A 22,153-nucleotide genomic window follows, 5' to 3' on the forward strand; every position below is an offset into this window, starting at 1 on the left:
TTTTATAATCCTCTTCATCCGCTTCTCTTTTATTTTATTTTTATTTTCCCATCGCGCGACTCTCCGTTCTTTGTGTGCTGTGGATATTTTTTTTTTGCCATAGAGTAGTTGTTTATTCTGTTCTTTCATTTGATTGATTCACAGTCTCTCCTTCACAAGAGCTTTGTTTACAGGCAACACAACAATCCGATTGAGAGAATTTACTTCTTATAGTCACGACCACCCCTTTGCAGACCTCTCTCTTCCTCCGTACCAAAACACCCTCCTCATCTTCTCATCAACTCCTCCTCTTTCTCCTTGCGCATGTTGTTTGTGTGGGTGTCATTCTCTCATTCAACTTGTGTCTCTTTAGCTTTCTCTCTTTTACGATTTTCATTGCTGTTCGGATATCTACATCCTAATTTCAGGTGCTGTGCACTTGAATCTCCTTTTCTTCTACCAACACCCTTAATATCCTAGCTTTTCCTATATTAATCCCCGCTTTCTAGAGCACTAGGACCCCCCATTTCATGAAATCATGATGTTCTCATCATTAATCCTGTGTGTTATTGCCCATCTCTGGTTGTTGCTAGGCGGCTTGACTAGCCCTGTTAGTGCGATCCCTATGTCCCAGGAGGAACCCCTTACTGAAGCATCGGAATATTGGGTGAGCTCTATCCTTCGCCAAGGTAGCCCTGCTTTTGGACAGTCCAAGAAATCGTACACAGTCTATCGAAAAGTGACAGACTTTGGCGCAAAAGGTATGGTTTAGCCCCCTATCCTTACCTTCAAGCCATGTGAAATCTTGTTGACGAACCACGAACCTAGGCGATGGTGTGACGGATGATACTGAGGCGATCAACAAGGCAATATCAACCGGAGATCGTTGTGGATTGGGTTGTGACTCCTCAACTGTCACGCCAGCTATTGTGTACTTCCCTCCTGGCACATATGTCGTATCCAAGCCAATTATCCAGTACTATTACACCCAGCTCGTTGGAGACGCTTTAGCTCTTCCCGTACTCAAAGCTGCCGCTTCATTTCAGGGAATTGCTATTATCGATGCTGATCCGTACACCGATACTGGTGCCAATTGGTATACGAACCAAAACAACTTCTTCCGGTCCATTAAAAATTTCGTTATCGATATGACAGGTATGGATCGGGGATCCGGCGCTGGTATCCATTGGCAAGTGGCTCAAGCTAGCAGCCTACAAAACATCCGCTTCGAGATGGTCCAAGGCGGTGGTGAGGCCAATAAGCAGCAGGGTATCTTTATGGATAATGGCTCCGGTGGTTTCATGACTGATCTTGTCTTCAACGGTGGTAACTATGGTGCCTTTTTGGGTAATCAGCAGTTTACCACGCGTAACCTCACTTTCAATAATTGCAATACAGCGGTGTTTATGAATTGGAACTGGGCATGGGCATTTAAATCGATCAGCGTCAACAACTGCGGTGTGGGTCTGAACATGTCAAATGGTGGTTTCAACCAGACCGTTGGCTCTGTGTTGATCCTTGACAGCAAATTTAAAGGCACGCCTAAAGGTGTGGTCACCTCTTTTAACGAAGATAGTGCTCCTGAAACTGGAGGAACTTTAGTCATCGACAATGTCGATTTCACAGGTTCTGAGATTGCGGTTGCCCATATTAATGGCTCAGTTGTCTTGGAAGGAGGCTCAGTCGTGGCTTCATGGGTCCAAGGTAATGCATATAGCCCTGGAGCAAGCTCTCTCCAGACGAAAGCATCGAAGAGAGCTCCTCATCCTCAGCTCCATGGACTATCTCCACCCATTCATAAGCGCCATATTGCTAGAGATTCTTGCAAAGCCCCTGTGCCTCCCGCACCACAGCCAGATCCGAATTTTCCAAAACCCAACCCGGCACCCTCACCACCGCCAGTATCCACCTTCAACTCCCCAACACAAATGGAGACACCAATCACAGAGTCGAGATCGGCAATCAAAACTCCATCTTCAGTCTCACCAACGGAGCCCCCATCGCCATCTCCCTCACCAACAAATAGCGCTCCATCAGATTGCCAACAATCGGCCCCCGCGAAGACACGAATCAGTGAGGTTCTTAGCAACCCTACGAAGCCTGCAGTCCTCCTTGATTCATCTGGTAAAGTATTCGAGCGGTCAAAGCCAGGGTACGAGAATGTTCCCACAACGTCTTTCATAAGTGTTAAGAAGGCTGGAGCCAAGGGAGACGGAAAAACAGACGACACGAAAGCAATCCAGGAAGTTTTGGATAACGCGAAGCCAGATCAGATCGTGTATTTCGACCATGGAGCGTATGTCATTACCTCTACACTCAAAGTACCTAAGGAAATCAAGATAACGGGTGAAATATGGCCACTACTCATGGCCTCAGGCCCCGCCTTTTCTGACGAGACAAAACCCATCCCATTCCTGCAAGTCGGCCAACCAGGTGATAAAGGCACAGTTGAAATCAGCGATTTGATGATAGAGACTAAAGGGCCTGCCCCCGGGGCCATCTTGATGGAGTGGAATGTTGCTGAAGCGTTCCAAGGTTCAGTGGGAATGTGGGATGTGCATTTTAGAGTTGGTGGTACCGCTGGTACCGAGCTTCAGAGCGACAGTTGTGCCAAGACACCGAATAGCACCACCACACCCGAACCTAAGTGCCTAGGGGCCTTCATGCTCCTCCACCTCACGAAGCAGGCATCCGGGTACTTCGAAAATACCTGGTTCTGGGTTTCGGACCATGAACTCGATCTATCCGATCATGGACAAATTAACATTTACAACGGCCGTGGCGTGCTGATTGAGAGCTCTGGTCCTGTTTGGATGTACGGTACTGCCAGCGAACACTCGCAACTCTATCAATATTCAATAGTCGGCGCCAAAAACGTGTACATGGCCCTGATTCAGGTGGAGACGCCATATTACCAAGCCAACCCCAATGCACTAGTCCCCTTCAAACCCAATTCGAAATTCAACGACCCAGATTTCTCCAAGTGCACAACTGAATCGTGCAAGAAGGCGTGGGGCCTTCGCATCCTCCGGTCTAGCAACATCTACCTCTATGGTGGCGGCTTATACAGTTTCTTCGATAATTACGAACAGGAATGTCTCGCTACAGAGTCTTGTCAAGAAAATATGATTGAGGTAGACTGCTCGGCTGTCCATTTGTACGGGGTCAGTACGAAGGCGAGCACGAATATGATTACGAGTGCAGAGGATGGAAAGGCGCTTGTGAAGCAGATTGAGAATCGAAATACTTTTTGCTCAACGCTGGCTATTTTCCAGCAGGCTGCTGAGTACATAAAATGGAGTTGGTTATGATTTTTTCTTCTTTTCTTCGCTTTGTTTAAAGGTTTCTTTATATATGTTTCTTCTCTTCTTTTAATTACTCTTTTTTGCGCATCATACCCCCTGTGACCAGTCAAAGTACAGTTCGGCATGCGTTTGTTTGCGATGGATTTTGCCGATAAACGGCAGGCGTTATATAAATTCGGATGACGAGTGTCGATGATTATTGATTTAAAGATTGCATTTGCTCAATGTCGCAACAGTGCTAGTCAACTAGCTCTAGGAGCTTCTTCCCCTTTACTTATTCTTTGAGAATCCTATAACAATAGTATGTGCTCTGTACTCAAATATGAATTGCTTGTCAAGGACGTATTAAAACTTGGTAGAATCAGATTCGGAATCACAATGTTCCAACTCCGGGGCCGATGAGCGTATTTCACACCGTATATATCACTATTTAAATTAAGATCGAGAACGACTACACCCAGAAGCACCCCGGGGTGTTTTCTCAGTCGTTCATTCTTGGATCAAAACTGGGAACACCACAGCAAATTCCATGCAACGACTTTGCATTGAGAAGAGAGGAGTTGAACTACGACTCCACAGCCCTCAGTGGGCCTTAAATTCACATCTGCTGTCGTGCCCGGTTTCGTGGAAGCCCTAGCAATCACTAGCATCTGTCAAGGTCGTTGACCGGCTTAAAAATTTGACTAGATGTTGGCAATAGTGGATGTTGTTATGGAGAACGAGTAACTAACTATACGAACGATGAACTGTTCGAACAAGGCATCATTGGATTGTCGCTGTGGACGCTAAAGCATCTCGGAATGAGAGTATGCTCGACGTTATTCAGTTTCTCTGGGGTTGCCAATACGCAGTTCGACGAAGGTTGTCCTTTTTTGTTGCTCGGCAGGATGCGTTCCAAGATTCTATTTAACTGGCGGCTGGTATAGTTAAACTATAACTTAATCGCCTGGCTTTCTAAGTGCGAGGTCCCACCCTAACTAACTGGAAAAACGATGTCCGTTCGATAGGCCACCGCTGTGTTCGAGAATTTCGACACTGTCTTTTCACAGACATTTGCTCTGTTGCCGCAATGAGCGCTGGGTTCTATTATCGTTTGACCTGGCAAGGAGCCTAATGGTGCTGATCCAACATAGGTCAATATTTTTTGGATCCGAAGAATCCGAAGAAGCGAAAAATATATGGACTTTGCGGTGCTTTCAAACCTCTCGAATTATATATGTCTACTAGTTTGGGAGACTGGTTTCTCTTCCAAACACTTCATATCCACGTTCCCGGTGGAGGAGGCTATCGATTTCCTTCATTTGTTCCTTCGTGCTATTTTTCTTAGAGCAATACCTGGCCACGGTCTAATAGTCCAATAACTATAGGTTTCATAGAGATCTCGCAACCTCGATTCGCCACTTTGCACTTTTTTAAGTCCCTCACATTCTTCTAGGGTTTGTCAAATTATGGGGGCCTCACGGGCTTACCGTGCTTTTCCTACTTCGAGGATGAGAGGTGTTTTAGTTACTAGGTTATGCTGGTGAAAATCTCACTCGAACCCGGTTGGATTAAATAGAGTAGTATGATTTGACCCTACACGATTGTTTAACCCGAATCGCCCCAACAGCAATAAACCATTTGATTAATTTGGCATGAGAAGTTTTGGAAAGGAAGCTGTAATGCAGAATGGAACCGCTTTATTCACGCAGCATATCCTGAAATCGGTCGTTGATGTGGAATAACTAACTAACAATCGCCATACTGCTCTTTACTTGCAAGGGCAGGACTTGGAGCAGGGGCTGAGAGGTCATTTTGAATAACAACTAGCACTCTGTGCTGTTGTTGTACAGGTGAGCCAAAATGATAGTTAAGAGTTATTTTGATCTTCATGACAAACATCAGCCCGGGTAAATAAGCCCGTTATCGCAGCAGCTCTTGAGTTGTTCTGTGAAAGCTCCCTGCTGACAATGGGTTCTCCCACCTGGGGTTGTCTCCACAGCTAGCCTTCTGGGAGCCTAACTCACTTATCCACATTCTTCTTCAAGAGCCTGTGTAACTATTTTTGCCTGTGAAGCGTGGTCATGCCATCTTTAAATTCTCGCTCAGAACAACTATTAGCGTAAATAATTTCTGAACTTCCTCTGCCACTAGGCTTCTGAATAGCCGCAGGTAAAATATCGCCACCTCTTCGGCAAGTATCAACGGGTGACTGCACTTCACACCATCCCCGGGCACGAAGATGTCCCGAACGTAGTCCCCACAACTACTCTACGATGATGTGCGAAGGGATTCGTGGCAGAATGGAGTTCCAATAAACGCATTCGACCCTTTTGCCGGGAAAAGATGATATCAAGCAAAAGTTCTGTGCCACTTTGGCAACGAGAGATCTTGAGACCTGACAGGCCGTTGTGGTTCTCCCGTCTCGACCCTGAGTCAGTTGGCTAGAATCAAGGCTTTGCTCCATGACACAGGATCCCCACTCCCAGGCTGGGCGGGAAACCCAATAATATTGGCATTCGGTGCATGCCCGGAGAATTTTGATGCTGGATGGCGGGGAAATGGAAGCAATGGCCCAACCATCTCGAAACCAGAAGCCAAGATGTTTCTGGTCGTTGTGGATATTGTTGGTCCAACTTCGGGGTGCCTCCGTGACTCCGCGCGTGTTTCCCCGCGTTAACCAGCAGGGACACCTCAGATTAACGCGGGGAACAAACGTGCTACAACAGCCCACAATCCCGATGACAGGGGATGGATTGCCACAGCCTCGGGTTTCCTATTTTGCCCCAGATTGGTGTAATGCATGGATATCATTCTTCTCCAGATGTGCACGGAGACTGGCGAGATTTCTCGCCGGGATAGTAGTATGCTGCAGGATACTGGGGATCCTATATAAGATAGATACCATTTCTTCACATCGGTGACCACGGCTAACAAGGACCCAGCCATCCCATCCAATTGCCTGCCTATCCGCTGATCCCATTTCTTCCTGATTTCTATCCTCAAGCCAAAACAGAAAACAGGGGGTTTGCCGCCGAAATCATGACTTCCAGCGACTTGAAGTCGCAGCATGATCATCTCGATGATAAAGCCAGCACACAGGAGTCTGGCGAGATGTTCACACCTAAGGAAGCCTCCGCAATAAGGCGTCGGATAGACCTGAGACTCATCCCTGCACTCGGTCTCATGTACGGAATTTCCCTTATGGACCGAAAGAACGTCTCCAATGCCGCGATTGCGGGAATGCTGGTGGACCTCAAGTTGCAGAAAGGGTATGGATACAGTTTGATCACCCTCAGCTTTTTTATCACATACATCTTGTTCCAGCCCGTCATGACGATTGCGTGTCGCAAAATCGGTCCCCGTCTCTTTTTGCCGGGTATCTGTCTTTTGTGGGGGAGTGTTATAATCGGATTTGGCTGGATCTCTAAATGGACTGGTATGGTCGGCTTGCGACTGGTTCTCGGAATTCTCGAGGCGGGATACTTTCCGGGATGTGTCTACCTCCTTTCTACATGGTTCACTAAATGTAGGTAAACCTCCAACAATCTTCACAATACTCTTGTATTCTAATGTCGTCCAGTTGAGGTGGCGCGACGATATTCGGTCTTTTATGTGATTGGGACTTTCTCAAGTGCGATGTCTGGAATCCTCGCATTCGGACTTATGCAGATGGAGGGAGTGCAGGGTATTCGGGGTTGGCGTTGGTGAGCATCTGTGTTGTACCTATCATCACGAAGGATTTCTTGCTAATATCGTGACGCAGGATTTTTATTATGGAGGGAGTGGTAAGCGCTCAAAGCGGAAGATACTCTACAGCATGTTATATTCTGACCGTGAACAAAGATTACAATCGGAATAGCCATTTTTGCCTACATATTTATTGTCCGCTTCCCCGACGAAGAGCTGACAAAGCCTTCATTCCGCTTCCTCAAGCCAGATGAATGTCAATTCATCGTTGATCGCCTGGAAAAGGACCGCGGAGATGTGGCAATGGAGCCATTCAATCTCCTCAAGTTTTTGAAACCTGCTCTTGAGTTGCACATTTGGGGATTCGCTTTCTTGTTCTTGTAAGTGTTTCCATACAGAATTTATTCCCACCCTCGCAGAATCGTAATCTCTTTTCTTTAACTTCTCCTAATGATTCAACCTCTGCGGTTCAAACCTTTAATCACTCTCTAACATGATCCAGCTGCCTCACGACTGTCACCTACTCATTTGCATGTGAGAAATCCCTTTCAAATCCATAATGTGCAGGCGATCCCGGAAAATATGACGAACTAATGGTCAACGCAGTTTTCCTCCCCATCATCCTGAAGGATAACCTCGGATTTTCCATGGCGGCTTCGCAATGCCTGGTTGCACCACCATACGCCTTCGCAGGGATATTGATGTTTTCGACGGCCTGGTTTGCAGACCGTCTTAAAGTTCGGTTTCCTTTCATTATTTTGAACAGTGTGATAACAATTGTTGGCCTGCCGATTATGGGGTTTCACTCGAATTCTGCTGTGAGATATTTTGGCGCGTTCCTCGGCGTAGCTGGAGCGAATGCCAATGTTCCTTTGGTCATGGCATACCAGGTAAGCAAGTCTATAACTTTTTAAGTCAAAGTTAACTCGGCTGACTTTCAAATTTTCCTCTGAAGGCAAACAATATCAAAGGTCAATGGAAACGCGCTTTCTGTTCTGCAACACTGACTGGATTTGGAGGAATTGGAGGGTATGCATCAGCCTGCCATCAAAGAGTTGAAAATAGGTCACTAATAGTTAACCACCACATTTAGAATAGCAGGAAGTCTTATTTTTCGCTCGCAAGATAAACCAAGCTATATCCCTGGTATTTCCGCCTGCATAGCGTAAGTAGAGTGACATGAATGCAGCTCTTTCTTTTTCCCCGTTCCCCTTCTCCGTCTAAGCATTGCAAGGAAAACCATTTGCTAATCCCTATCCTCTTTGACCCACACAGCACTTCCTGTGTCATCGTCATCACCGTCCTCATCATGACCGCATATTTTAAGTGGGCGAACGACAAAGCCGATAGAGGCGAGAAAGTTATCGATGGCAGTCCCGAATTTAGGTACACCCTCTAAATGGCAAGTTATCCTGCCACGAACGCATTTTAATATATAGGAAATGAAGAATGGCGTATCTAGGATCTTTAAAGCTTAGTTGGCTTTTAATACTTTTGTTTTAAGTTCCGTGCGGAATGTCTGATGGACTTCATGGCGTTGATCAAGGAAAAGAATGGCTGCCCCCATTATTCCTGGATGGTTGTTCAGCGTTGATCGTCCATCAAGAAGGGAATCAAGAACTGAGCAGAGCGGAAGGGATGTATCCCTTGAAACTTCGCTACTTTAGATATCTAGATCATTAGATATGGCCCCTGGATAGGTGTCAATACCAACTAGCGCTTCCTAAATACATGTGGATGGCGTTTATGTCGCATAGTTTTGCTTTGACCGCATACCCAACGCTCGATTGAGTGTATGTCTTCTCCACTTCAATTGACCAAGTCGAGGAACCAGGAGATTAATTCTTGCTTGTTCATAACAATTTCCAACAGGAGTAATGGGATGTAGTGAGCACAGGAAGAACAAGATGGAAAAATTAATTAAATTGTCATCTCACGTGCGTTCCAATTCCCTCCTGATCAACCTCGCAAGCCTTTCAACCCCTTCATCAAATTTCTCCTCCTCCTCCCACGCAAAACACAACCTAACATAACTCTCAAAATCTTCAGCTTCACCCAAGGCAACCTTGTCGGCATCAGTTCTATATCCGTCTTCCCGAGCAACGTTGAACAAATTCCCTCCGGCAATAACTACATCCTCCTCCCCCTGTGCCTTGCCTGCTAGGTCGCTAGCTTTCAATCCTCGCGGGAGACGAAGCCAGAGGAAATAGCCGCCTGCGGTGGTACCGGAATTTGCATTTGCACTTGCACTTGCATTTGCATTTCCATCTGCATTTGTCAACAACACGCCAAGCGGGACGAGGTGTTTCCGCACAGCAGCAGTGAGTGTGTAATAGCGACTGGAATACTCAGGCTGCAATACGTTCCTAATATGCGTTTGCAGCGAGTTTGTCGAGAGAAGTTCACGGATGAACGTCGAGGTAAGTTGCGAAGGGCAGCCGCCTGAGCGGGAGGAGCCGCTGCAATATCGGGTTAGCTAGGAATATACAGGATACATGGTTTCTACGTAAATCATCCAGCTACTGCTGTAGGAACGCATGGAACATACGTCTGTGACAAGCCATAGACAAATTTATCCGTCCCTTCCGCCCAGCCGACACGACAACCAGGACCGACAATTTTGCTAAAGCTGCCGTTGCTAACGGCATTCCCGAAGTCGTCCTGTGGTCCGCCGTCGAGATATCGGTCTACATCAACGATGCGCGGGACGAGTGCTTTGTCTGGGTATATTTTTGATGGGGACGGCGAGGCGGAAACGGGCCATTGGAGATGGTCATATACATCATCGGATATGATTAGGGCGTCGTATTTACGGGCGAGGCGGACCAGCTCCTCGCGACGGCGGAGGCTCATTACTTTCGATGAGGGGTTAGAGAAGGTCGGGGTTGTATAGATTATGTGTTTGTATAGCTTCCGCCATGAGCGTGGAGGTTTGAGGGTCCATCTCTGGATGTTGGTTCAGTACATATATTCACACATTGTTCGCATATTAAATTTTGAAATAAAAGAATTAGCGAAGGAAAAGGGGAAATGAATGAATGAATGAATAAATAAATAAATAAATAAATAAATAAATAAATAAATAAATAAATAAATAAATAAATAAATAAATAAATAAACAAATTGAGAATAACCGGTCTAACCCGCCCCAGGTACAGCATACCGATTCAGAATTCCGCTCTCGCTCCCAGCACTTCTCCGCCCCAGCCCGCCCCTCACTGCTCTCCAGCCCCCTTTCCAACTCCTCCACATCCACCCCCTCCGCATCCTCGCTCACCCCCTTCAACTTGCCCGAAAATCCCGCATCATCAAAAATCCGACACGCCAGATAATACGTTGGCACCACCAACCAAACATTTCGCGTGTACAGAGGGTCCGAAAACACCTGGAGCAGACAAGCCAGGTTCTGACTTGCGCCACCAGTGATACATATGCGGGAGGCGGTTACCGGGGATGGGGGGGTGTAGAACTCGGAGAGCCAGCGGGCGATCTCCGCGCGAAGGGAGGCATCGCCTTCATTGGGCCCGTAGCTGAGGGCCGGGGCGGAGAGGAGCGGGTTGGAGAGGATGGTGGATGTGGCTGTGGTTAGGGCGGGGAGGGGGTGGAGGGACGGGTTCGGCCAGCCTCGGAATAGGTTTATCTGTCGCATTACAAAGGGCGTGTGGTCATTTGGGGATTGGGGGATGGATATAATTAATTTTAATCGGGGGCAACGATGGAAGATTTAAATTGTTCTTGTTTTTTTTTTTTTTTTTTTTTTTTTTTTTTTTCCCCGGTTTTAATTGACAAGTGAGGCATTGTGCTCCAATGGTTTAGAGCAGGCCTTATAGTGGCTGAGGTAGCGTCACATGAAGCCAATTAACTCACTCGTTAGCCCAATGGAAGCATCCGCGGTTGCTTATCTATGACGCATATATTAATCTGGCTTGCACGACGGCGTTTGATATCAGGAGGTATCAGCATCAGGGAGGTTGCTTCTCGAGTTCTCACTCTCGGTTGCAATCTATATACTATCCCCGAGAGAAACAAATCATATATCTCCCATAGGAAAAGCAATCCTGTACATAACCCAGTATCATCCATTGACGCCGAAATACGACTCAAAAATCACATAAGCTATTATAATGTATTTCTCTGTAACAAGGATCAGGCTTTTAACGGCTCTGTCCCAATTCCTCGGCTGTGAGATAAAGTTGTTTAAGAAAGGTGCATATATCGAGCCAAATAACCTAGATGAAACAGGAATAGCAGTATCAACAGTATGACTAAGCGTAGACCGAAGCTCTGTGACCGCGAGACACCCCGCCCGCGCGTTATACTACATGGCAACGAACCCCCCGGGCCTTTAGTAATCTGGGATCCATCCAGGACTGACGTTGGGGCAGCATCAAGATATTGATTGTTGTTCGGTGGAGAGCCCTCGAATCAAGCGCCACCGCTCATTCTCGCGGGGCTAACCTGTTTGGAGCTAGCTCCAGGGGCAGCCCCTGGGGCGCGAGGCAAATCTAAACATAGCATTGTTGACTGCCTCGATTCGACTTCAGGTCGCCAGCAACGCAACGGCTGGCTGCCTTTGATGATATTATTACAACCACGCAATTAATTAGTTGCACGGCGCCAGAGAATCCCGAAAGAGCCTATTTTACGTTTTCTGTTTTCTATCCCTGTTCCTGACCGATGGCCAAGATTCGAGATTTCATCGCAGTCCAATGGATGATTATCCCCAAACACGATCGCGAACACGATCCCATTTTCAGTAACTTGCCGAAAAGAAAATGTGTCGACATACTGCGTAAGCACGGCCATTTTTGGTCTGGGGCTTGGTTTGGTTGGCGCAAGCGTGTGATGCGGCGAGTTCTCAAAAATCCATGAATTACTCAGTGGTCAATGGTTACAGCCTCGATTGAGGTTAATAATAAAGATGTCAACCCAAGTTTATCGCGTATCGGCTATCCCCGTGCCAGGATGACAGGTTGCCGCCCATCCAATGCTGCCAAGGGTCCATTTGATGTCGTTGTGGGTAATTCTTCACCGCTGTCAAGAATAAGAATGAGACGACAGAGCCCTCTTGCGTAGTTACTCGTAGCCACGCCGGTGTTCGCCTGTTCCAACGTCTCCACTTCTCGACCGCAAGAAGCCGTTGGAAAGTGGTTTAGTTACGAGGGCTGAGCCTCTGACTTTCCCCGCGCCACAAATGGAAGTTATTACTTATCTACGCCTTGCTTTAGCTGGTTAAGGTTGCAGATTGGGGGGCGGAGGACACTCTGGAATCAGGTTGCTTTTGGCTGCGTACTCACTCTCCTGGTTTTGACAAGTCATGGTCAACAATATGTTGTTGCGCCTGGCAAGTTGTCAAGGAGATTATTGACTGGAGCAACATTCAAGATTCATTTTGCTTTTTACCTTTTTCTTCTAATTTTATTTAATCAACTATAGATTCCCCACCGGTGGAGCCGGATCAACGGGGACGAGTCGGGCAAAACTACTTAGCAGCTAAATAGAATAAAATAGTTAACCACGGATCAGCAACGAAATGGATAACTACGGCAGAGAAGGGGGAACAATTGGAGGAAATCCCAGAGCTGAACTCCGGAATGAAAACCGCCAGTCACTAATAGTATCAACTTCACTTGACGGATTAAATTAGCATCCAAACCCATATATAGATCCCCAACTGTGAACTCGCGACGCTCCCGATTTGCTGGTAAACCTGCTGGGAGCTGTAGTAGCTGGCCTTGCGTCGACTTTGCTTCCACTTGCTCTGCTTGTTAACCTCACACATAAACTTGGCTGTGGTTTTATGATTTGGTGGTTTACGATCGTGTTTTCTCTTTTGTATTTTTTTTTTTTTTTGTATTCTCTCGTCATCACTCATCACCACCACCAACCACCACCACCAAATATCAACAACTCCAACTCTCCTCACCTCACCTTATTTTATCCTAATACCCCATTAGAACATATCACTTTTCCCCCTGTCGATCTGATCTACTTACAGCCCCCTTCCTCCCTGCAGTGTTTTCAGCTGGGTTTTCCAGCTTCCATTTCCATCTGTTTTCCTTTTCCCGCGTGCCGCCATCACACCCCCGATCCAATAACTCCCAGAGTTTAAACCTACAAGTCAATAGTCCAAGAGCCAAAATGCTCTCTACCCATTCCAAGTCAGCCAAGCGGCTGTCCTCTCTCTTCGCGCTGATTTCTAATTCCAAAGATAACTCCGACAATGCCCAATCTGCTTCTCAGCCCATCCCTCAAAACCCTCCGCCACACGACATCCCTCACGACCAGCATCATAACAACAACAACCACCATCTTTACATCCAACAACAACAACAGCAGCAGCAGCAGCAGCAACAGCAACAACAACAGCAACAACAACAGCAACAACAACAACAACAACAACAAAATCCTGCCTCTTCTTGCCCTTCTCTACGTCATGCCGCCTCAGCACAGCATCTCTCAACAAATTCCCTAGATGTCGTTCCCTCATCGAGCAGGATCGTGTCCACGCCGCTTCCAAGACCCGACTCAGTCACTATCAACGATGCCCAGCTGCTGCCCCCGCCCCCACTCACCACGGTAAACCCTGATCTCTCCAGTCCCGCGCGAGAGCGACGCCGGAGCTGGAACGGCGGGCTATCTAATATGGCGGCCGGTTCTGCTCGTCCCGCCTCCAGATCGGGCCTTCTCTCTGCCGTGAGCACCGATTCTAGGTCCTTCAAGACGCGCAGTTGGGTCTCTGGGAAATTACGCATGAATTCTGCTAATATGAATCGACCTCACCCGTCGATGCGGGCGTGGATTGCTGGGGCAGGACAGGACATGGCTTACGATATTAGCCCTCTGATAAACGGGGATATGGTACGTCTCCTATTGTTATTGTTATTGTTATTGTTATTTTTATTTATTTATTTAATTTTTACATATGAAATGTATTAACTTTTCAAAAGGTTGAGGAGCTGTGGGATGACAATGGAGACACTTTTGTATATCTTTTCCCACAAAATGCTGGCAGGGGCCCTTCCTTCAAAGTCGACTCATCTCTATTCGTGTCCTCCACCTCACTCACCTACCTAGCTCGAGGCGCAGATCCAACACCCAGGATCAAACAACGAACCATCCCTGAGGAATTGCAGATTGCTTATCCCCGTTCAGCTTCCCCAGCAGCGCGTAACAACACAGGATCCATTGAAGACGACGGGAGTAGTTTAATCAGTAGGACATCCGGCGAATACTCCTTAGACGAACCACTTCAACCGCTACATCTATACGTCCCTGTACCTCTAGACGGTGACGTTTCCAATAGACATGCTGTTCTCCAGGACAACGATGTTGACATGCTCGTACGGTTCCGAAATATGTTCGCCTTTTTAGTTGGCCAGTCCTTGGTTGCTACTCGTCGATTCCCCTCGATCTTTGACATTTTCCTGGAAATTTCCACCCTCCTTACTCGGTTTGAATTTACCAACTTGGACGGTTCAGGATTTGGAGAGACTGCTACCTCCAGCTTTGCTGCTTATTGCGACGAGCTTAGAATTAACGACGTGCGAAAGAGTCGCGAGAAAACACTCGAAGCTATTATTCTAGGAGAGCGAATGAAGTTCCTCCCATTGTATTCAGAAGGCTTCATCCACGGTGTTGGCAGGCTGAATGATATCAGACATTTAAATAGCTCCAAATACCCCCTTATTTCTGATATCACAAAGCAACGTATGGAAAGAGCATTCATCGACCTTGACACTCGCCTCAGAACTATTCGTAATAAATTGGAAGATTTTGATTTCCCCTCCCTCTTCTCCGGGATCGCCAACTCAAGCACCTTAAACGAAGCAAAAGTTATCCGCTTCAAAGACTGGAAAAACGCCTGTCTAGCATATAGAAAAAATGTTATCTCCTACTACCGTGCCCGGTTTGGATCATGGCCACCCAAGGCCAGTTCCAAAAAGAACCAGTTTGAAGAGAGCGGCCTAAATCGTCTGGTCCTCATGGAACTATACCAAGACTTTGCAGATTTGTACGACATGCTCGTTGACAGGACATCCCTGACCACCAGAACGATAGACATGGTCACGATGGACGACAATGGCGATCCCACAGACCCTCAGGAATCCAGCGCCCGCGCTCTCCGACAGGTAATGAGCGAATACGACCAGAGTACCCCACCCGTCCAACCCCCCGTGCCCTTCGACATCCCACTGCTTCCCAGTATCCGCTCCATACGCAAAAACCTCGATGCCACCAGTGAACTCAAAGAGCGCACCAAGAAGCTCAAAGTCGGCGAAGCCAACGAGGTCCTCGTCAGCTCCTATAACCACACAAGCATGAAACCCACCCCGTTCCTGGAGGACTTCACTCGCTTTGAACGCCGCGCAGCACTAGGCAAGACAGCAGATGAACTAGCCGACAACCGCTGTGGACAATGGCTATTCATGTACGCCGTTCTCCAGTCATTGCCAATGGTCGTTGTCGACGCGGCTGAAGTCCGCTTTACGCAGGGTGTAGAGCATTTCCTCTGCGTCCCCCCGCGCGGTGGCATACCATGGTGTCGCGAGGATACGAAATCCGGACGCAGCTGGTTCGGTGTCGCGGGTGGCTCGGGCGTGGTAAATCTGCCATCTGACGTTGTCGCGAATGGCGTCGAGGGCGTCTACCGTCGCAGCCACTGCTGGCAAGTAGGGATGACCTGGGCGAGTCAGCAACAGATGAAGTCCCCGGCAATGCTGGATAACGTGGAAGAGGACGGGATGTATATGGCGGCGCCAGTAGCGGTGACGATGCCGTCGTCGTCGCCGTATCAATACCCCGTACCACCGCCGCCGCTTTCATCCACAGGATCCTCCTCGGATAGACAGGCTACGCCACTTATCACGCCGGGAAGCCAGACGCCGCCGCTTATTTCACTGCCCCTGCCGCAGGAGAATTCGCCGGCCCGCCATCCGGGGACGATGTGGGGAGGCAATAGGGCGTCGATACATATGGGGTTGGAAGCGTTGCCGTTGCCGGCGAGCGTGATGTCCTTGGAACCGCCGTCGAGGCCGGTCAGTTTTAATCCAATGATGAGCTTTGATGATATTCTTAAGGATGTGCCGCAGAAGGGGACGCAGAGGGGAAAGAAGTGATGGTGATTACTTCCCTACTACGCCTTTAATTTCTCGAGACAACTGTCCGTATAAATGCCTGGTTTTAACGGGACGATTTCGTCTCATGGCCGCTTCCTTTAATATTTTAATATTTTAATTTTTTTTCTTCCTTTCTCGTTCCCCGCATGACTTCTGTATTATTTAACGGGTCCCTCTTTTTCTTCCTTTTCCTCTCCATATCAGGTTCTTCTTTCGGTTGTTGTCCCTTTTTCCTTTTTCGTTTCGTTTACCTAAGATTCCCACTAATACACTGTCGCATAGATATTGCTTGATCCTCAACAAACCCAGTAGACATACTTGATGGAACGAAAGCATGAAAGACGGACAGACAGAGGAGAAGAGATGGAAAGCTGTTATTACTAGACTACTCCTGCATGTCTGGGGGGGGATTTTTTTTCTCTTTTCTTTTCTTTCCTTTTCCTTTTCTTTCTTTCTTTCTTTCTTTCTTTTTTTCTTTTTTTTTTTCTTTTTTTTTTTTTTTCCTGTGCCTTTTCCATTTCCGGATTACTTTACCTCTTTAATGTTTCTCTTTTCTCCTTCTCGCGCGTGGCCTTTTCGCATATTGCATTGTAAAGCGGAGCCGAGTTCTGCATGTGTCCTTTTCATTTTCCATTTTCCATTCCCCATTCTGTTTTCCCCTTTCGCTCTTGTCTGTATTTTGTTTTCTTTCGACTACTTCTCCGGCATCTCACGTTTCTTGTATTCTCAACGGCTAATTGCATTACAACCGCTGCTGCACTACTAATAGACCTCTTTAAAGGTTGTGTGAATAAGTATATTTACGATTCGACCTATCTCCGTATTCCCCCCATCTCCCCAATTTCACCCCGTTATATAGGCCTAGATCATAACCACGGTTTCGTGCATCAACAGATTTCCCAATACGGCAATCTAGAACCAGGGAAACCGATGTTGCTTTCCAAGTTTTGTTCGGTTCAAACTTTTCTGTACTTGGACCGTTGGACGGTTAAATGGTACCAGCAAACCTAATACAGAGTTACTTATTAAACCCCGCGGCGGAACTACGGCCATAACCCCCTTCAACCCATCATCTCGCAACCCCAGGTGAGATCGGATCTCAAAAATATCCTGCTCCTCTGAAAACATGCCCCATCCCCCCGCGGCACGCGGAATATTCTCGGACCAAGCTCCTACTGAGACTTTCTAATCTCACTATTTTCCAACATCGCCGTTCCGTCTTCCCACCTATTCAGGATGAAACCAACCATCAGCTACTCAAATTAGCCATAGATCTCGCTTGTGCGTAGCTCAAATAAAAATAAAAATAAAAATTAAAAAGACTTTACACCGATAGCCGGCGGGGTTCTGGAATGGTGGAGAAAGAGGCACTGCGCCGGGGCTTTGGGAGTAAGAAAACGACGAAATCGTTCATTGTTGCCATGCATACAATCGAATCTATATAACTAAGTTATACGAAGTAGTACTCCGTGCTTATACCTAAATTTAGAGGGCCTTATTGTGGAGACCAATTGCGATATAGACCACAGCGGCACAATAATTGAGCTTTTTAATAAGTTACATCCTCCCTAGCTAGGGGCTGACTGCCCAGAAAAAAAAAAAAAAAAAAAAAAAAAAAAAAAAAAAAAACATCCTTGGCACAATTAGAAATTGGCGATTGTAAATGTGCTGCTCAACCCTGGGACTTGATGCAGATGCCGTAGTTACTTTGGTCGAATCACATATGAAATCGCCGTGAGCTCTGCGGTGGGCAACAAATGCCCCTTGGAACGATTGGACTTTTCCAACCCCCAGGTGCAAAGAGCCGTTTGCCGCAGGGCCCGGGACTCATGCGGGGCCCGCTCCGTCTGCAACTAGTTACCGACTGGCTTAAAGTTGTGGCGCCATCGCAGGAAAATCTCGACAACCTCGTTGATGGAATGGCTAAATATAAATAGAGTTTGATTATTGGGATGAATTGAACCCGACAAGGAACCCAGCACTTTACATTAGAGAAGCCCCGGCTGGCTTGCACTCTGATTCGATGCCGTTTTCAGGTCAAAGTATATGGAGTATGTACGGAGAATGTACGGAGAATGTACGGAGTGGTTGGTTCTTCATCCATAAATTCAGCCCGGGGGGGGGGAGGGTGTGTCAAATTCAGAGAGGGGGATTACAGTACGGAATTTTTAACCATGCGGATGAAAGGTTTTGAGAAGTTTTTTTTTAATTCGCTTACACGGTTTAAATCTCCCGCGTTTGAATTCGCTCCACCAGATTTGACCCTGATGATAAGTACATACGATCTATGTCCGACTGGGATTCTAGAGAAAAAATCAAGCGAGCGAATTATTACTTGTTTTTCTAGATTACTAGCAAGAGTCTTTCTGAATCTCAAAAAATCTACACAATGTGACTTGATTAGAATGTCAGCTCAACAGGATCAAGCAGTATATCAAGTGTCGTGCAAAGATCTCGGTCTCGCTGGTTCAATCAATTAAGTTAAATCAACTGATTTGAGAGAGGTCCCCAGCTGTCATGCGTAACTAGTGCTGCCATTCTGACACAGGAACACAAGGTCCTACAGACTGCAAAATGAGAAGCAAAACCACAAGTGGGAGAGTGAGAATGAGAATGAGAATGCGTCTACCACAAGTGAGAGAGTGAGAATGAGAATGAGAATGCGTCTACAAAGGTCAGAAGAAAATTCTGACCGCAGAGAAAGAATTGGCTCAAGGCTCAAGCTGCTCAGCAAGCTGCGATGGAGAAAGTCGCTGACGATAAGTTAGTTATCCCATTAGACAAAGCTAATCAACTAGTTAACTGACTTGGCTTCCAGGAACAAACTCCCTTCAACCACGACTACAGACACCAAAGGCGGATTCTGAAACTACACTGCTTGACTTCTCGTGTGGGGCCTCGATATGGAGTGCTTTCAGCTTGATAAGCTGAAAGTCTATGATATGCACCCATGCCGCATAGTTTTAACACTTGTCAAATATTGAGAGTATACTAGGGCCAATATGACATTGATCAAGTGGATGAACCGGCCCCCAGATACCGACTCTGCTATCTCTCTGTGTGGCCCAACAGCCCCTTGTCGGATTATAACTAACTATCCACAGGCCTTCCAGAAACCCGGGAACGGGCCAGACTTTTACGAGACAATGTCAGATGTCCTCTGCGCAAAGGAATAACAATGAAACTGTCACCATCGCCCTGCAAGGCCTTGGATGAAAGATGCATTCGATTCGATGCTATTTTTCAGCTGCAGCGATGTAACAACTGCGATCCCAAGCCCATGGTTCTGACCAGAGCTGCCACGATGTCCCTCAAAGCTCTTCTCTTCCATACTCTCTGCCTTCCCAAGGGCTTGCTTGTCGGTCCATCCCGCCTCTCCCTCCCATCCATTGCGTGCTGGAGGATGCGGAAGCGTCGCATCTAGTGATAGCTTGCGTTGTTCAGCTCCAAATCTCACGCCAATCGTGGCTATTCTTCCTCGTAAAATCGGGAACCTTTTATTTTCTACTGCAACTCCGATCCCTGGTTACATTTCCTGAGCTAGCTCCAATACCCATTTTCCTGACCTTGGAAATGTTGAGCTCTGTATTGGAGGAGCTACTTAATGATATCTGAAGCACCTCGGTGCTATGGCCTTTTTCATTCCTAACTACGATCTTTCATAGTTCTATATCATTCGAGACAGCATGAGCACTTCCCTCATCTCCCGCATTCTTTACTGGCAGCTATTCGTTCTTTTATGGCTTGTTCATCATTCCTTTGGTGATGAATTTTCTGCATCGGAACTTTCTCGCTCTCGATTGCTTTCAGCTGCGACGCTGAGGTCCAAATTAGAATCACGAGATGCACCTTTGAGTCTTCTGAAGAGAGAAACGACCTTCGACTTTATTGAAAGCCGCATTAACGGCCGTGCTGCTCCAGATAGCTCTGTTTTCACAGCCAGCGTTCAGGTGAGGAGCCAGAAGCCGATTTTATCTTTGGAAGATATCGAGTCCGACTTGCAGAGGATTACATGCTTCCCGGGAGAAATAAAGCTATATTTTTCTTCAATTGATGCTCTAGACAGGGTAAGGAAGGAGATTGAACAGCTTAGCCACTTAGTTGTAGTATCTTCTCATCTCAATTGCAATGAAGAGGACCAAAGGGCACCTCATATGTAAGCACGATTTTATATTTCATCCGCAACTCTCCCCTTCTCCCTCTCCCTGTGTTGTGCAATGCTAAAACTGCAACTGATAGAATCACCGAAGTTATCGTTAGCAGAGAAACGATGATCATCACTCTATTAGAGACCTCTTGCGAGTGGAAGGATGCATTCAGCATGATGGAAGTTTCTTTTGCGCGCATACCATCGAGTCAAATTCTGGAACGGCGGGACATGATCTTGCAAAAACGTCAGGAGACATCTTCCTTCTCCTCGAGTGCACAACCAGCCCCAACAAGAGTATTCCCAGATGGCCCCCAGTCTACTTCGAGCGTACCAGCCTCTTCCAAAACACGAATCGACGTGAAAGTAGTCGACCAGGTCGTTATTCCTCCTCAGATTCCAGGAGCTTCTGCTTTAGTGTGAGTGAAGATATTCCGTTGCCTCTCATCCCCGCCTAAAAGCTGGACGTAACGCTAATTACTACGCAGTCCCGAAGGAGTGGAATTAACGTGTAAAAACTGTACGATCGGCGGCGAACTGGAGCTTTCTCAGGGGTCCTTTAAGCTTGAACACCCGGATAACCCGATCGAATTTTTGGATAACACAATTGCATTTTTCCAGCACGGTTCTGTACGAGTCGATGTGGACGGACTTTTTGGACATTTTGAACTTAAGACCAAGCTGGATCTAACGGCTGGGAATGCGTTGAAATTTTCTGTGCCGTTGCCGGAATTTCCCATTACTCCCTTTATGGTCCGTCGATTGGCGTTCCTTGTTTCTCTAGTTTCTCTATGCATCGTAAGCTTATTTTTCTAACTCGATCCAAACTAGATACCCGGTATTGTCGCCTTTGGTCCTATCTTTAGGCCCCAGATTGAGATGTCCTTGGCTTTAGAACAGCCTTTGGAGTTCGAGTATGGATTCAACGTCTCTGTACGTATTGACCTGTCTCCCCTACGAGGAGGAAAAGTCAAATTGATCTAATTTAATTAATTTATCCAGGTTCCTAACGACGCGAGTTTTACCATCGACATTGGAGAACTAAACAACTCGACTGCGACAGGTTTGTACGTGAAGCTTCCGCGCAGAAGCAAACATCATCTCCTAATTTTCACATGGTGACAATCAAAGGGGAAAAGACTTGCTAACTGAACCGCCATCAACCAGTGACAACACAAAATTCTCAACCCTCCCTTTCCAAGCACAAATGCCCGCCAGCCTCGAATTTACCATAAGCTTCACACCTGAAATCCTGCTAGGAGTGACCTCACTGATTGGCTCCACAACTGGTGGCGTGGGAGCCTTCTTTAATATCCCCTCCCTGACCGTAAAAGTCGATAAGCTCAAGGGTGTCGACGGCAGATGCAATGCCCTGCCAACATTCACTTCTCACCCAGGTGGTGACAAGGGTAAAGGCAAAAATCACATCGCTACTCTCGAAGACCTGGTGGGCGATTTCATTAACATAGTTCCCTCGGTCGAACTTAACGTAGGCGTCCTCGCGGAGTTGGAAGTCGGCGTTGGCACACTCAAGGAGCAGCTTGAAGCCGAACATACGATTGCCTCGAAACAGTTTGCTCTCCCCACTGCATGTTTGGCGTTTGATAAGGAGAAGAAGTCGTTTGCGTCGCCGACGCCCCCGCCCCCTCCAAATCCTTCTCCACCGGCCGCTCCGGGTCCCTTGGAAACGAGAGTCCGGCCTCCCACTCTACGTGAGGCGGGAAAAGGAGGAGCCATGAGTGTGTTTGGAGATGTTGAGGGGGTCAGGATTGTGCTATGGACCTGCGTGTTTGGCACGATGGTGACTGTCGCGGGAGTTCTATGATGTGAATGAATGAGGTTGGGATTAGCTATGGCTTTATGTGATATAAAGATATATAATATGGTTTGATGTTTGGGATTTGCGCAATTTTGAGTGTAGATAAACCCCCCCC

General features: G+C 47.1%; 5 protein-coding genes across 5 annotated transcripts; 4 read left to right on the top strand and 1 right to left on the bottom strand.

The window, feature by feature from the left end:
• Positions 1–517: 517 nt before the first annotated feature.
• Positions 518–3,290, top strand: PAAG_05357 (glucan 1,3-beta-glucosidase; the record flags this gene model as incomplete). Its single annotated transcript, XM_002792582.1, has 2 exons — positions 518–740; positions 808–3,290. The coding sequence occupies 2 exons, from the start codon at positions 518–520 to the stop codon at positions 3,288–3,290; spliced, it is 2,706 nt and encodes a 901-aa protein (XP_002792628.1).
• Positions 3,291–6,305: 3,015 nt separating this feature from the next.
• Positions 6,306–8,352, top strand: PAAG_05358 (hypothetical protein; the record flags this gene model as incomplete). The annotated part of the gene is made up of 9 exons (XM_002792583.1): positions 6,306–6,792; positions 6,847–6,970; positions 7,030–7,051; positions 7,110–7,333; positions 7,456–7,487; positions 7,560–7,843; positions 7,909–7,982; positions 8,047–8,118; positions 8,229–8,352. 9 exons carry the CDS (start codon positions 6,306–6,308, stop codon positions 8,350–8,352), a joined length of 1,443 nt encoding a protein of 480 aa, XP_002792629.1.
• Positions 8,353–8,886: 534 nt separating this feature from the next.
• Positions 8,887–10,602, bottom strand: PAAG_05359 (aminotransferase; the record flags this gene model as incomplete). The annotated part of the gene is made up of 3 exons (XM_002792584.1): positions 8,887–9,412; positions 9,502–9,899; positions 10,117–10,602. 3 exons carry the CDS (start codon positions 10,600–10,602, stop codon positions 8,887–8,889), a joined length of 1,410 nt encoding a protein of 469 aa, XP_002792630.1.
• A 2,492-nt stretch (positions 10,603–13,094) lies between these two features.
• On the top strand, positions 13,095–16,072 carry PAAG_05360 (hypothetical protein; the record flags this gene model as incomplete). The annotated part of the gene is made up of 2 exons (XM_002792585.1): positions 13,095–13,814; positions 13,904–16,072. 2 exons carry the CDS (start codon positions 13,095–13,097, stop codon positions 16,070–16,072), a joined length of 2,889 nt encoding a protein of 962 aa, XP_002792631.1.
• Positions 16,073–19,758: 3,686 nt separating this feature from the next.
• PAAG_05361 (hypothetical protein) lies at positions 19,759–22,044 on the top strand (the record flags this gene model as incomplete). The annotated part of the gene is made up of 6 exons (XM_015845551.1): positions 19,759–20,228; positions 20,312–20,638; positions 20,708–20,972; positions 21,051–21,152; positions 21,222–21,286; positions 21,387–22,044. 6 exons carry the CDS (start codon positions 19,759–19,761, stop codon positions 22,042–22,044), a joined length of 1,887 nt encoding a protein of 628 aa, XP_015699777.1.
• Between the last annotated feature and the right edge of the window lie 109 nt (positions 22,045–22,153).

Source organism: Paracoccidioides lutzii, assembly GCF_000150705.2.
Source record: "Paracoccidioides lutzii Pb01 unplaced genomic scaffold supercont2.14, whole genome shotgun sequence".
Taxonomy (NCBI): domain Eukaryota; kingdom Fungi; phylum Ascomycota; class Eurotiomycetes; order Onygenales; family Ajellomycetaceae; genus Paracoccidioides; species Paracoccidioides lutzii.